A 13,313-nucleotide genomic window follows, 5' to 3' on the forward strand; every position below is an offset into this window, starting at 1 on the left:
CGCTCCGTCACTCTCTGCTCAGGCATGGTCGGAAACATAAACACACACAGGGACACATGCATGCATTGTTGCATGTGCCCCCCCCCCCACACACACACGCACACACACGTTTAACCTCTGTGTAACCTTTGAGGGGACTGAAGGCTGACGGCAGCTGGCTGGTGGAGAATTCTGAGAACAGACTGAAACTGTACGCCAACGCTGCATAATCCTCCTCTGAGATGGAGAGAGAGACAGAGAGAGGGAGAGAGAGATGGAAGGAGAAGAAGGACAAATACTGTAAGAGATAGGAAGATAGCGAGAGCAAAAAAAAGGAAGAGTGAGAGAAAGAGGCATTCATCCAGTCCCACAGACGAGCAAAGCAAATCGCTGCATCACAGCTTTGGAAAGATTAGCTTGTGGAACAGCTGATAGCTTGAATGAGGGAGAAAAAAGATGAGCATCAAAGACGGAAGAGAGAGAGAGAGATGACGACAATAATCATATCATATTCAAGAACGCCATTGTCACACTTTATTGAAAAAATGCAACCTGCCATTATATACTGTATGCTTCTATATACATCAGCCATTGTAACATAGTGTTTGGATGTCAGATCATAGAGAAATAGAAGAGAGCCCTGCTGCACACACATGGATGCTAGATCACAAAACAAATGTTCAAATACAAAAATAATAATCGAGACAACTACCATTAGTGTGGTGGACTCTGTGGAGTGACAGCGAGGATGTGAATACCGTAGGTACAACAAAAAGCACATAGGTGACTGACAGTCCTCCCACCGGGTCCCATTTGTCACGTGGACGCAGCGCGGCACAGCTGACACTGCGTGCCCATCACAGCGCTGGAATGTTTAGGCAACAGATAACTGCGTGGTGCGCATCGTGCGCTGTATACCTTCTCCACATGTCTGCCGTGGATTACGCCGTGGCGTGTTCCAAGCGTGTGTGTTTTTGTGCGTGTACGTGAAGGACAGCTGTCCCTGTGCGAGTTGTAATCCTCAGTAAGCTACATGGCTCCCATCGTCTCATTCAATATAGCCTCTCCAGCATCTTTGACCTTACTCTGTGTGCCTCTCCTACACCACGCCCACACATTCACACCATCCACTCCACTCACACTGTGCTCATCTCTGTGGCTGTGCTGCGCCGGGCCAATAAAACGTGATTTGTTGAGTTGTCGTCTCAAATAAAATCTCTTGGCCGTGGCCCTAACAAGCCCCGCAGGCCCTGCTGTGGAAAAGGTGGAATATTTTCACAGACTGATGGGACTCATTCACTCCATATTTCTCTGACATCAGATGTTGAAAACCACACAATAACTCCTTGTCTGTTATTGTAAAGTGAAATCCAAGATCACAAACTTGAGCTGCTTGGCGACTACGTCATGTGACAAATATTCCCCTTTTTTCTGTTTTTCCTGATCATGATCATTAATGCCAATGATTGTAAGTCTCTTTTTACGTCTACACAATGTTATTAGCTCCTCCATAAACTTAATAGAAGGGCTGGGATGGCAGTTAATACAGATTTACTAATGGTTGGATACACTGCATACTGAGTTCTCCTTCCAACGCCGGTCACAACATACTTTCCACTTCTCCCGCTTTATATCGACTTGCTTTCAATTCACAGTCACACGAGTAAATGTAATGTAACAAGCACATAAAATTGTGATTTACATCACATCACCACCGGGTGCTTAGCGCTCATTGTTATTGTAACCTTCACAGCTTCCTCGTACCCTCAGGAATCAATCTTACCACTAACCCTTGTTTCTGTCTTCCACCTGACTTGAATTAAGATGCTTTCTGGCAGCAGAAAACATTGCGAGACGATGAATGATGCCAAGATAATAATCGTTTGTATTTTCTTTGGCGATATCTGAGGTGAGGTTTCACCCACCCACACAGGGGCCTCTGTTTGCCGTGTAAGGTCGCCCTCTACTGTTCTCAACAAGCAGTTTGATATGACTAACTTCTCATCTCAGCTTGTGCCTTTTTAGCCTTTGCTATTCACACCCGTCCTCTTCCTCTCTTTGTTAAGTGTATTTAAAATAAGTGGTGATTCCCTTTGTTATCGATGTAATATACTGTATGTACGGTATGGGGAAACGTGGTTAGTGGTGATAAATGAATTACATGTTTAATCCAAGTCTTACATAGGCAGTGACATTAATTCGAAGTTGAATAAAAGCAGGGTTGATCTGAAGCAAAACAGCTGGTGCATAGTAAGGGCTGAAGCTTGAACACTATGTAACAATATACATACATACATGTGACCCGCTGCCAGGGGGCGACAGAGATACATTATGAAATGACCAATACCAAATGAGAAAGCGGTCAACATTTGTGCGTCCTCGTCTTTGTCGATGAATAATAATGTCAAACAGCTGAGCGGGTCGGGGCTCCACTCTTTGACGTTGAGCTGAGGGATCTTCTGCCATCTGTGGCTTTCCATTGACTGGCAAGCCAAATCTCCCACAACGTCCACCATCATTAACATCACAGGGTCCATAAAACTCTGTACGATGCACTCCATGTTCCTGGGATAAGTACTTACTGTTCCTGGGATTTATACTTATGTTTATACTTTGTTTGAAATATAAAAATAAACGGCCTCTCCCATCTGTTTGAACCAGTCTTGAAAGGAGGGGTGAATCTCGGGGTGGGGGGGAGTGGGACGATGAAAGGAGAGAAAGAGTGATGGGCATTAGGGCGAAAAGTTTTGAGAAAATCAGAGAGGGGGGGGGGAACTTGTATGCAATACTCCCATCCTCCACAAGTCTGTGAAGCTTCTTGCATTGATCTTCATCTGCTGTAAACGTGCGCTAAATAAGAGTGGGAGCTTCAGTACAGCATTTGCTTAACAGTCAGCCCTTTTTGGATGTTCAGTTCTGATGAGGAGATGGGACAAACGTAGCTGTAACAGAGTCTCTGAAGTGGCTTAAAAAGTAAAACATCACCCTCACTCTGCGTACTGAAAGGCCTTTTACTCTATGAACAAATTATTGTTGAGGTTGTGGCCATCTTTGCTCTTTCTCGAGAAGAGAATCGCGCTGTGGCGTTAAAAAGGAACAGTTCCCACAGCACACCCTCGTCACTACAGAGAGCAGCAGGGAGCTCGCGTCTCTTCCTGTGCAAGTGTCCTGGGAGGGGAATGTCTCAGAAATTGCTGAAGAGCTGGTACTTCATCCTCCAGTCCATTGGTGGCGCCCTCTTCTTGGCTCTCTTGGCGTGCGCCTTCTCCTTGGCCTCGGCTGCCGTGGGGCTCAGACGCAGGCCGATCTCAGCGAACGCGTCCAGCAGGCGGCCGCCCTCGTCGTCCGCCAGCTAGTCGGGGCACACCGGAACACAGAGAGACAGACAGACAGGCAAGCAGACAGGGATTAAGGTTATTGACTTTATCTGGAAAAAAGGAGAAAATATTATTTTAGGAACGTTACAGAAGAGAAGTATTTAGGGTTGTCGACAGAGTAGATGAGGAAATTGTGTATCTGTGTTTGTCTGCTTCAAAATGACTGACAGAGTGCCCCTACCCCCCTGATAGTGTCATACTTTAAATTGGGACCCATGGCAAACATAAACTAGAAAAAGTTCCATCTATTAAAACAGCATAGGTGGAATTGGGTGCTTTAACACATTGGTATTTTTAAAAGCACTGAAACAACAAATGAAAACTATGATATGTAGCCATTAGGAACAAATTGATTGACACAGTCATGAAAAATTGGAATGATAGAATAAAGCACCTGTGTGATATGACAAAAAGTATACCTCTGGAGCAGTGATACTCAACCCGAGGCTCTAGAGCCACATATGGCTCCTTTATGGGCTGTTGTGGCTCTTTAAGGCCTACTTAAAGCAGCTACGAGCAACTTTTTCGATTGTTATTAAACAGTATAATTACAATATTGATGCATCACATATTACCTATAATAGTAGATGAGACAAAAGCCGTGAGAATTGGAGATTGCTCCCTTGGATGATTATTAAGTCTGTGTCTGTCTAAACTCGCGTCAACAGGGGGCTCTCTCTCTCTCTCTCCTTACAGCCGGCCCGGCTACCCGGAAGTGAAACGCGGAAGTGAAACCCGGAAGTGAAACGCAGCTGCCTGCCTCGCCGTTTGCGCTGCCTAGCAACATAACATAAACAATGTGAACGCCACGCATACACTCGCGAACATCTCTCGTTATATTCTAACAGGTTTTTTGGAAGTTATTTTGTGGTTATGGCCGAAGTGGCTGCTGCAAACCGTTTCATTTCACTTCCTGATCTTCCCTGGCCACAGACAGCCTACACTGGCCGATTCACTCGGGGCTCAAGCGAGACTACTCTGCGTTGGTCTCGTCGACTATTAGAGGTAAGATGTGATGCATTGATATTAAATTTATACTGTTTAATAACAATCGAAAAAGTTGCTCGTAGCTGCTTTAAAAAAAAAAATCTAAACAAATAAAAGGAGGAAAGGGACTTTTTGCATTGTGACTCATGCAAAGATTATTTTTGTCAATGTGGCTCCTGAGTAAGGCAAGGTTGTGTATCACTGCCTGGACTCTGCGAGGACCCCAGTCAATAGACCAAACCCAACACAGTACATGACCTCCTGCGCCGGCCCTACTGTATGTTACCTGCGTGCTGTTGCCCTGGCTGCTGAGGTCGGACAGCGTGGACCTGATGGACTGTGTGGTGGAGCTGCCGTTGATCTGGGGACTGGGGGAGCCATTGGATATGGACGGGCCGTCATAATCTGTGGGGAAAATGTCAGGCAGAAACAAGAATATTGTTAACTTAATGTAGAAATGTATGTATACATTGGCATGCTGTTCTCACGGCATTGGCATACTATACTTTTTACAAACAATATAAGCATTGAAATCACACTCAAAAAAGAATATTGTCAACTCCAAGTGCTTTAACCCTTGGGTGAACATTGTGTATAAACATTGCACACAGCAAAAAATGATGAACTGTCCAGTGATTTTAACTTGACCCCAGGCCAGATTGATTTAAACTTTGAAAAGGACATTGAGGGCCTTTCTTCTTTTTTACTAGTCAAATTATCTCACCAGTCACCATACTACATATAATCTCACCAGTCACCACACTACATATAATCTCACCAGTCACCACACTACATATAATCTCACCAGTCACCACACTACATATAATCTCACCAGTCACCATACTACATATAATCTCACCAGTCACCACACTACATATAATCTCACCAGTCACCACACTACATATAATCTCACCAGTCACCACACTACATATAATCTCACCAGTCACCACACTACATATAATCTCACCAGTCACCACACTACATATAATCTCACCAGTCACCACACTACATATAATCTCACCAGTCACCACACTACATATAATCTCACCAGTCACCATACTACATATAATCTCACCAGTCACCACACTACATATAATCTCACCAGTCACCATACTACATATAATCTCACCAGTCACCATACTACATATAATCTCACCAGTCCCACACTACAGATCAACTCACCAGTCACCATACTACATATAATCTCACCAGTCACCATACTACATATAATCTCACCAGTCACCATACTACATATAATCTCACCAGTCACCACACTACATATAATCTCACCAATCACCACACTACAGATCATCTCACCAGTCACCATACTACATATAATCTCACCAATCACCATACTACATATAATCTCACCAGTCACCACACTACATATAATCTCACCAGTCACCACACTATAATCTCACCAGTCACCACACTACAGATCATCTCACCAGTCACCATACTACAGATAATCTTGCTGGTTTCAATACATTTCACACCAATATGACTTCTTTCAAGAAATCACAAAACAAAAATCTTGAAACAAGAAACTTTCTTCAACACAATGACTGTTGACTAACTGTTGCGGGCCCCAATGCAGCTGCTTACGCCTATTTCACATCCCACCAAAATCAGCCATTTTGTGTCTAAAATGCAGGAAGTAACACAATATAAAAATTAGACCTCATGCCCTGATATAAATTGTATATCGTGTTACTTCCTGCATTTTAGACACAAAATGGCTGATTTGGGTGGGATGTGAAATGGGCTAATTACCTGCATACATGGTACAGTAGTTACACCTCTGCAGACAGCAGCTAACAGTCAAGCGATCCTTTCCTTTGACTGAACATTGTGTGAACAATCTGTTCACATGTTCATTCTTTGTAATCATTTCTATAAATACATGCTATCAATTCCTAGTGTGACGTGACATGGTCATTTTTTTGACCGACAGCGATGTATCATGAGTTCAAGATGAGTTCTTGAGTACCACAGTGCATTTTGGGTAGTGTAGTCTACTGTACCTGTGAGATGGCAGACTGCGGGGACCACTCCCATCCTCTTGAAGTGTTCATCTGTGTGTGGGTCCACCACCAGCAGCCTGGTTTCATCTCCCCCGTTCTTTATGAAGGCCACCACCTCCGCATGGCGCATGCCCTCGATGTTCACGCCATTCACCTGAGGAGGAGAGGAGAGACACATGGAACAGGGACTTTTAGGTGGGAAGGAGAGAGACTTTGACTTTGCTGTGTATGTTTACTGTTAACATATCTTACTGGCACATCAGCATGTTATGCACCATGACATAGAACAACTGATTGTATTTCTAAACTGCTAAGGTTAGTCTGTTGCTTTAGGCCAGGGTTCCCCAAATAGCGGCCATCTGCGCTGGATTATTATTATTTTTATTTTTTTTACAGTGCACCTGAACACAACATGCAAGATATGCGCTGCTCTCCGTATTGACCTGGCTATGAGCCCCTCCCCCTCTAAACAAACACTGGTGCAGAGCAACTTCTGTTGTAACATTTCAGTCTGGATTCTGGAATATTTTTCAATTATCTTGATGAAATCAGGCTGAATGTAATGTAAGAAATTACTGTTCAACACTGAATAAGTGTCCACATGTTCATGTCATTCTGGGCAATACTCCACTTCTGTTATAACAATTATAATTCTGTTATTTCAGTCTGGAATATGGAATATTTTTCAATAATCTTGAGGACTAAAATGCTAAAAGTAATCTGTGTAATCATGTGTAAGAATTGACTGTTCTACATTGAGGAAGTTTGAAGTAAAAAATGAAATGATTAACTCGGTTTTGGATTTATTTAGCTTCAGGAGTGCATTTTTGTTCTTGTGTGCCTCCTCAACACAGGCTTTGAGAATCCCGGCCCACTTACTGATACTGATACTGATGCTTTATTTCCAGTGTTGGGCAAGTTACTTTCAAAATGTAATATACTACATATTACTAGTTACTTTCATTTGAAAGTAATAAGTTACTTTACAATATTACTTTCTGTGTAGAGTAACTCGTTACTTATTACACTACTTTTGCATTACTTTTACCAAAACAACAGCAGCAGCAGAATGACATCGCTGCCCCGGAACATCCCAAAAAATAATTTCCTTGCCTTGAAGTCAGTGTAAACAATCCAAAATTCTAAATTTTATTCTTTTCCTTTGCTATTATCATCTATAGTGGTTTTTTGCATAAAAACACACAGTTTGATTAGGAAATTATTGTATCTTTTTTAAAATATGTGCTTTGATTTAATCAAATGTAACTCAATTTGTAACTTGAGTTACTTGACAAAGTAACTGGTATAATATTACTGAAATCCTATAAGTAATAAGTTATATTACTGAGTTACTGCTAAAAGTAATATATTACATGTAATATGTTACCCCCAACACTGTTTATTTCAAGAAAAACATTTTGGCTAGTGGAAATTCTAATTGGCTGGTAACTTTAAAATCTAGTGGCCATATTGGCAGGTGGTCAAAAAAGTTAATTTCAATTCCTGCAGGGAGAGCAGGTGGTGACATAGGAGTGAGTGAGAAAAGGATCAAATAGGTGGTTAAGACTGAATAATGACATCACAACTGTTAATTTAAAATTAGTTATTCCTCCAAATCTGGCTTCAAATGCCCTAAATCTTTCAAGCCGGCGACCAGCCCTCAGCCCTTAGCAAAATGTGGCCCTTGGTGAAAAGTATTTGAGGACCCCTGCTTTAGGCCAACTCATACAATTCAACTTTATTTATAATACTGTATGGACCTAATAACCACCACAAATATCCTTTTCAGATTTATCTTTTTAAACCCTGGTTGTTATATAAATTATTTGGCCATTATCTGCCACAGCCAATTACGGGCCTCCATGATTTGCGCCAGCCGTGGGTTGCTAGGAGACTTCTGATGCAGCTGCAAAGCCTCTGTTGAATTTGGACTGGTTAGAACCATGTGCTACCTCATCCAGCCAGTAGGTGGAGTCATGCAACAACATACCGATTATCCACTGACTGGAGCCAGGTAAAACTTGCAGGGCAGCAGTCACATCTCTGCTCAAAATGTCTGTGAGGCTGTCTGCACTGCTCCACACCAAGGTAGCCCACATAACAATACTCATCTATGGATTATTACAACACCAATTGAGGGAAGAGTGAGGACTGTATTATACATGTTGTGGATGTATGGTATATTAATGAGTACTTCCTCTTTAAAACTGCAAAACTCCACTTTTTAAGAGGTATTGCAGCAATCAGACAACATTTATGGGGCTAGAAGTAGAACCTAAGAAGATGGACATAAACAGTGAAACAGAGGGGTGGTGTGTGTTTGTGTGTGAGACTGACTATGCGTGCGACAATATTGTCCGTGCCTTTGCACCTAGCTAGCAAAACACAATGGCCCATTATAACTTGCTCTTATCTAGATGTTGTGTGGGTTTTGGATGCCTGTGTTTTCGACAGCTTTGTCCAGACCTCTGCTCCGGGCAGGTAGCTTCGCACCACGCCAAGTTAAAGTTGGTACACCATCTATTATTGATGGCTCGCCTGGGCTCCGGCTATAGTGTGGGTTTCAGGTGTCAGTGTCCTGAGGGGGAATTTGTTTAAAATTCACTCTGCTTTTGACAGGAGGGAGGCGGAGAGCGCGAACGCTCAAAACTGGCTCTCGCTCTCATCTCAGGGTAAGAAAAACAAAATAGTGACTGTAGGAAAATGGGAGACGGACTACACGGGTGTTTCGGTGTGTTTGGAAAACTGATATCCGGAGGGAAAAAGGAGGTGGAGGAGAGAGAGTGGAAGAGAGAGAATATTGTAAATGAGTTGGAAGAAGCAGAAGAAAGAGAAGAGTGGGATCAACAGATGGAAAATGAGAGCAGCTGCTGACCTCCTCTCCTCTCTTGTCCTCTCCTCTAATCTCCTCTACATATCTAAACCCTCTCATGTATGCTTCCTTCTCTGTCCCTTATTTTCTCCTTCCATGAGTCAGAGGTGCAAGACAGTCATACAAATAAGTCAGACAGACAGACAGCAAGGCAGATGGTCAGGCAGTCAGACAGACAGACAGATAGTGAGACCAACAGTTAGACAGACAGATAGTGAGACCAACAGTCAGACAAGCTGACTGACAGACTCAGTCTCTGTCCGCTTCGCTCGACTAGAGGCTGAGGACGTTCTCCCAGCTTTCGTTGCTAAAATTGGGTGGAAACAATTAAGCAGGGGTGTCAAACATGCGGCCCGCTGGCCAGTTCCGGCCCCCCAAAGGGTCCAATCCGGCCCAAAGGATGACTTTGCAAAGTGTGAAAATTGCACTGAGAAGTCCTTCAGTCCAATGTGATGCACTAAGGCTAAGAGGAAGCAGGTTTCTGGAGCAAGTTAAATATTAAGTCGCCTATTCATGTTATCTGTATTAATCACTAAATGGTCAGCTATTTTCATTAGCTTTGCTTGACTATAGAGAATTGCACAGTTGCCATCAATTGTAATCAGGGATGTAGTGATAAATACAGCGGTGGGTAAACTATCCAAGGTGAGTAGTTTACCCACCTTGTTTGCCCTCATTGATTAATACAGTTGATCTGAAAATAGGTGAGTAAACTCTCTGTCTCATTTCAAATGGGTAAATTGCGTTTACTTGCGTTTACCCTCCACTACACCCCTGATTGTAATGCACAGTACAGACAGTCGATAATGTGCTTGATGGTAGCTGAGATAACCCTACGTGTTGTAGGGTTGTACCTGTAATTCTTTACATGAAAAGAAATGGGAAAGTTTTGAGGTTTTGTCATTTATAGGTTATTATGGATTATTGATTTTCATTTTCTGGCCCACTTGACACCAAATTGGGTCGCATGTGGCCCGTGGACTAAAATGAGTTTGACACCCCTGAATTAGAGAGTAAAATAAAAACGTGCATTGCAGAACCAATCCAAAGTCTTCGTAAAGAAGAGGCGGTGACATGCAGAAGTCGTGTGCTTGTAGACGGATAAAATGGAATCAAATAATGTAACGTTGCTCGGGACAACCATTGTCAATGATTTTAAAAGTTATCTCCGTGTTAGAAAGCGATTTGCTGTATCTCCAGTTTGTATCACTATGGAGGAGAATGGGGGAGAGAGCGTCATTTCCGGTAACTTGACTAAACAGGTTTGTTAGCGGCCGTTCTCGCCGCCGTTCTAGCAACTGTCTTGAACGAGAAGTCTGCAGATGATTGGTAGGTGGACATCTCTGCCTCGCCTTCTTCTTTGGCGAAATATTTATTGTATGACAACAGACGTTTCGATCATCAGACCTTCATCAAGTGTTGAACACACAAGTGTGAACACTTGATGAAGGTCTGATGACCGAAACCTTTTCTTATTGTTTTGGTTGCATTCTCCTCCGACGCACCTGTCACACACTCAGGTTCCATGGACTTTTACATACATAGATCTCACTTTACACATATGTACTTTACATATGATTACTGCTATATATTCTATTCGCTTCTCTTCTCTTCTTTCTTTATTTTATTTTTCTTCTATTCTATATTATTTATTCTATTTCTTCTTATTATATTATATTTTATTGTTTTATTTATTGTACTTTTCATTGTTGACCCTGTGATAACCTACACATGACAAATAAAACCACAACTTGAAACTTTAAAGCATCCTTTGTATGCTGCCAAGCAGCAGGTGTTGTGTCATGTTTCACAGCTCTTAACCAGCCGTCCCACACAAACAATACACAACTCTGCAAACAATACACACCACTGCACCCTGCCCACCGGATAATTAATACAGTACAGTGTGAGTGCTAACACACACAAAGTTCTTTCTCATGGGAGTATTGCTTGTGGATCCTCTTGACAATAGTGTGTGTGTGTGTGTCCATCTGTGTGTCTCATGAACGTCATGGAAGGTCCCATCACCTGAGATCCAGTGGCAGTCTTTGATGTGGGCCTTCAACTCAGCCTCTATCTGTGTGTATGTGTATGTGTATGTGTATGTGTGTGTGTGTGTGTGTGTGTGTGTGTGTGTGTGTGTGTGTGTGTGTGTGTGTGTGTGTGTGTGTAAGAGAGAGAGAGAGAGAGAGCGTGCCATGTTCTTTGATGATGTGTGCCATGTGGGAAGTGGAGAGTCCCAGCTGATTATCAAGCTGATGTCAATTCACTGGCTTATTTGTCTAACAAATGGGTTTAAGTATGACGCTGATAGTAGGCTATTATGAAATTAGCCTGAAGAGTGAGTGTGTCTGTGAGTGAGTGTGTGCACATTTGAATGGTCTTGTGTGTGTCTAATATCTGTGTCATCTATTGTTATATGAGTTTGGGAGTACGAGGTATTCAGCACAGACAGAGCAGAGATGCTGGAGACTGGAGTCAGAGTTTCTGCCAAACGCTGCCAGAAACCTGAGCTCTTTCTTATCATAGGCTTTCCAACACTATAGCTACAGTAGTGATACGACTAGCCAGGAGGGAGAGGGAGAGAGACAGAGAGGGAGAGAGAGAGAGAGATCTGTCATGGTTGTGCACCTCTCTAACGAGCTGCTGACAGATGACACAAGCACTGTTTTGATGCATGGTCAGAGACGGCTGCAATTATCCATGCACGCACGCACGCACAGACACACACACACACACACACGCACGCACGCACACACACACACACACACACACACACACACACACACACACACAGACAGCACAATAGCCAGATTTTATAGTCAAAACAAATCAAATACACTGAGATAAAGTTGGCAAGCCGACCACCGACCACCTGAACATTCAACATTCAGCCCCCAAAAATACAACTTATCTTTGGCACAGAGACTCTGGGGCAAGCCCCCACGAAAAGGCTATTGCAAAACATTGAAAACAAAAACAAAAACAAAACAGTCCAAATATTTATTCAAATACTAAACACGTGTGCTTTTTCCAGATATCAACAAAAAGTTACTGTAAGAAAACAGTACAATTCTCCCGTGTTATGTTTATCACTTATTTGGGTAGCTGGCCAATTTGGATTTCAGATTTTTTTGTAAAAACAAAACTGTGAAATAATGTTTAAAAAAGAAAAAGAAAAATGTGTTATGAAGTCATAAAACCTTGCAGATGGGGGGGCTGGGGAGAGGGCGTGGTCTGGTTGATTTGCATCCTCATGGGACACAGGATGTTCCCACACACTCACATCTCCCTAATGTTCCAGTGGAACATCGATACATCACTGCTCATATTTCCCCTGGGGGATCAATACAGCGCCTGCTTATCTTATCTGACCTCTCATACCTTTGAAGTGTGATGAATACGTGTGGATATTTTTGTACATAAAATGGTGTGGCACGCGTGTTACTACACAAAGTGTAATAAGTTACTTATTACTCCTTTAATAAGTGATCAAATTACTTTACGTGGTATCAAAAGTATTAGTTATGTTACTCGTTACATTACTATTACTTTTGCCTTCCAAAAAAGTGTCTTTCGCCAGCTCCTTTTAGAACTGAATCCACTTTATTGAAACAATAAGTCATCTTACAGGAGGAGTCAACAATCAGCCAAACTGCATACTTTTTTTTATTTATTTGCTTACCTAGGACAAAAAACGAATAGCGTTCTGGCAACGCAGTCGTCTTGCATAGCCAGACTTATCTCCACAGTTTGTTAGCCCTGTGCCAGTGCTGCATAAAGTAATGCAGTAATGATGTCATAATGCATCAGTAATGATGCAGTAACTTGAAGTTACTTGGATTTAGTGATATCAACAGTTAACGTTTTCCTATGAAGGACCAAAAAATGAATCTGGATGGAGGGCCGTGGGCCAAAAATAAATGTTGATGCTATGTGAAATTAGGCTACATTACCGTAAAGGACATTCATCATTTTGACCGATTAATACTATCAGTCTGTTAAACGGTTGAAACTCCACCTGTCCGCAACTCAAAAGCCAATTTTTATAATGTATACCTGATCTGTGCAATA

At 42.4% G+C, this 13,313-nt stretch overlaps 1 protein-coding gene across 2 annotated transcripts in view; it reads right to left on the bottom strand.

Moving 5' to 3' along the window:
- Positions 1 to 540: 540 nt before the first annotated feature.
- The window catches only part of LOC310788304 (Na(+)/H(+) exchange regulatory cofactor NHE-RF2), a 52,576-nt gene continuing 39,803 nt past the window's right edge, over positions 541 to 13,313 (bottom strand). For both annotated transcript variants that reach the window (XM_083649859.1, XM_083649858.1), the window contains exons 4-6: positions 6,368 to 6,521; positions 4,630 to 4,748; positions 541 to 3,331 (exon numbers count right to left, since the gene is read on the bottom strand). In XM_083649859.1, the coding sequence (XP_083505985.1) occupies positions 3,164 to 3,331; positions 4,630 to 4,748; positions 6,368 to 6,521 (441 nt within the window). In that variant the 3' untranslated portion in view covers positions 541 to 3,163. The remainder of the gene's footprint in view (positions 3,332 to 4,629; positions 4,749 to 6,367; positions 6,522 to 13,313) is intronic.

The sequence above is a fragment of the Poromitra crassiceps genome (genome assembly GCF_964638095.1).
Source record: "Poromitra crassiceps genome assembly, chromosome: 13".
NCBI lineage: Eukaryota > Metazoa > Chordata > Actinopteri > Beryciformes > Melamphaidae > Poromitra > Poromitra crassiceps.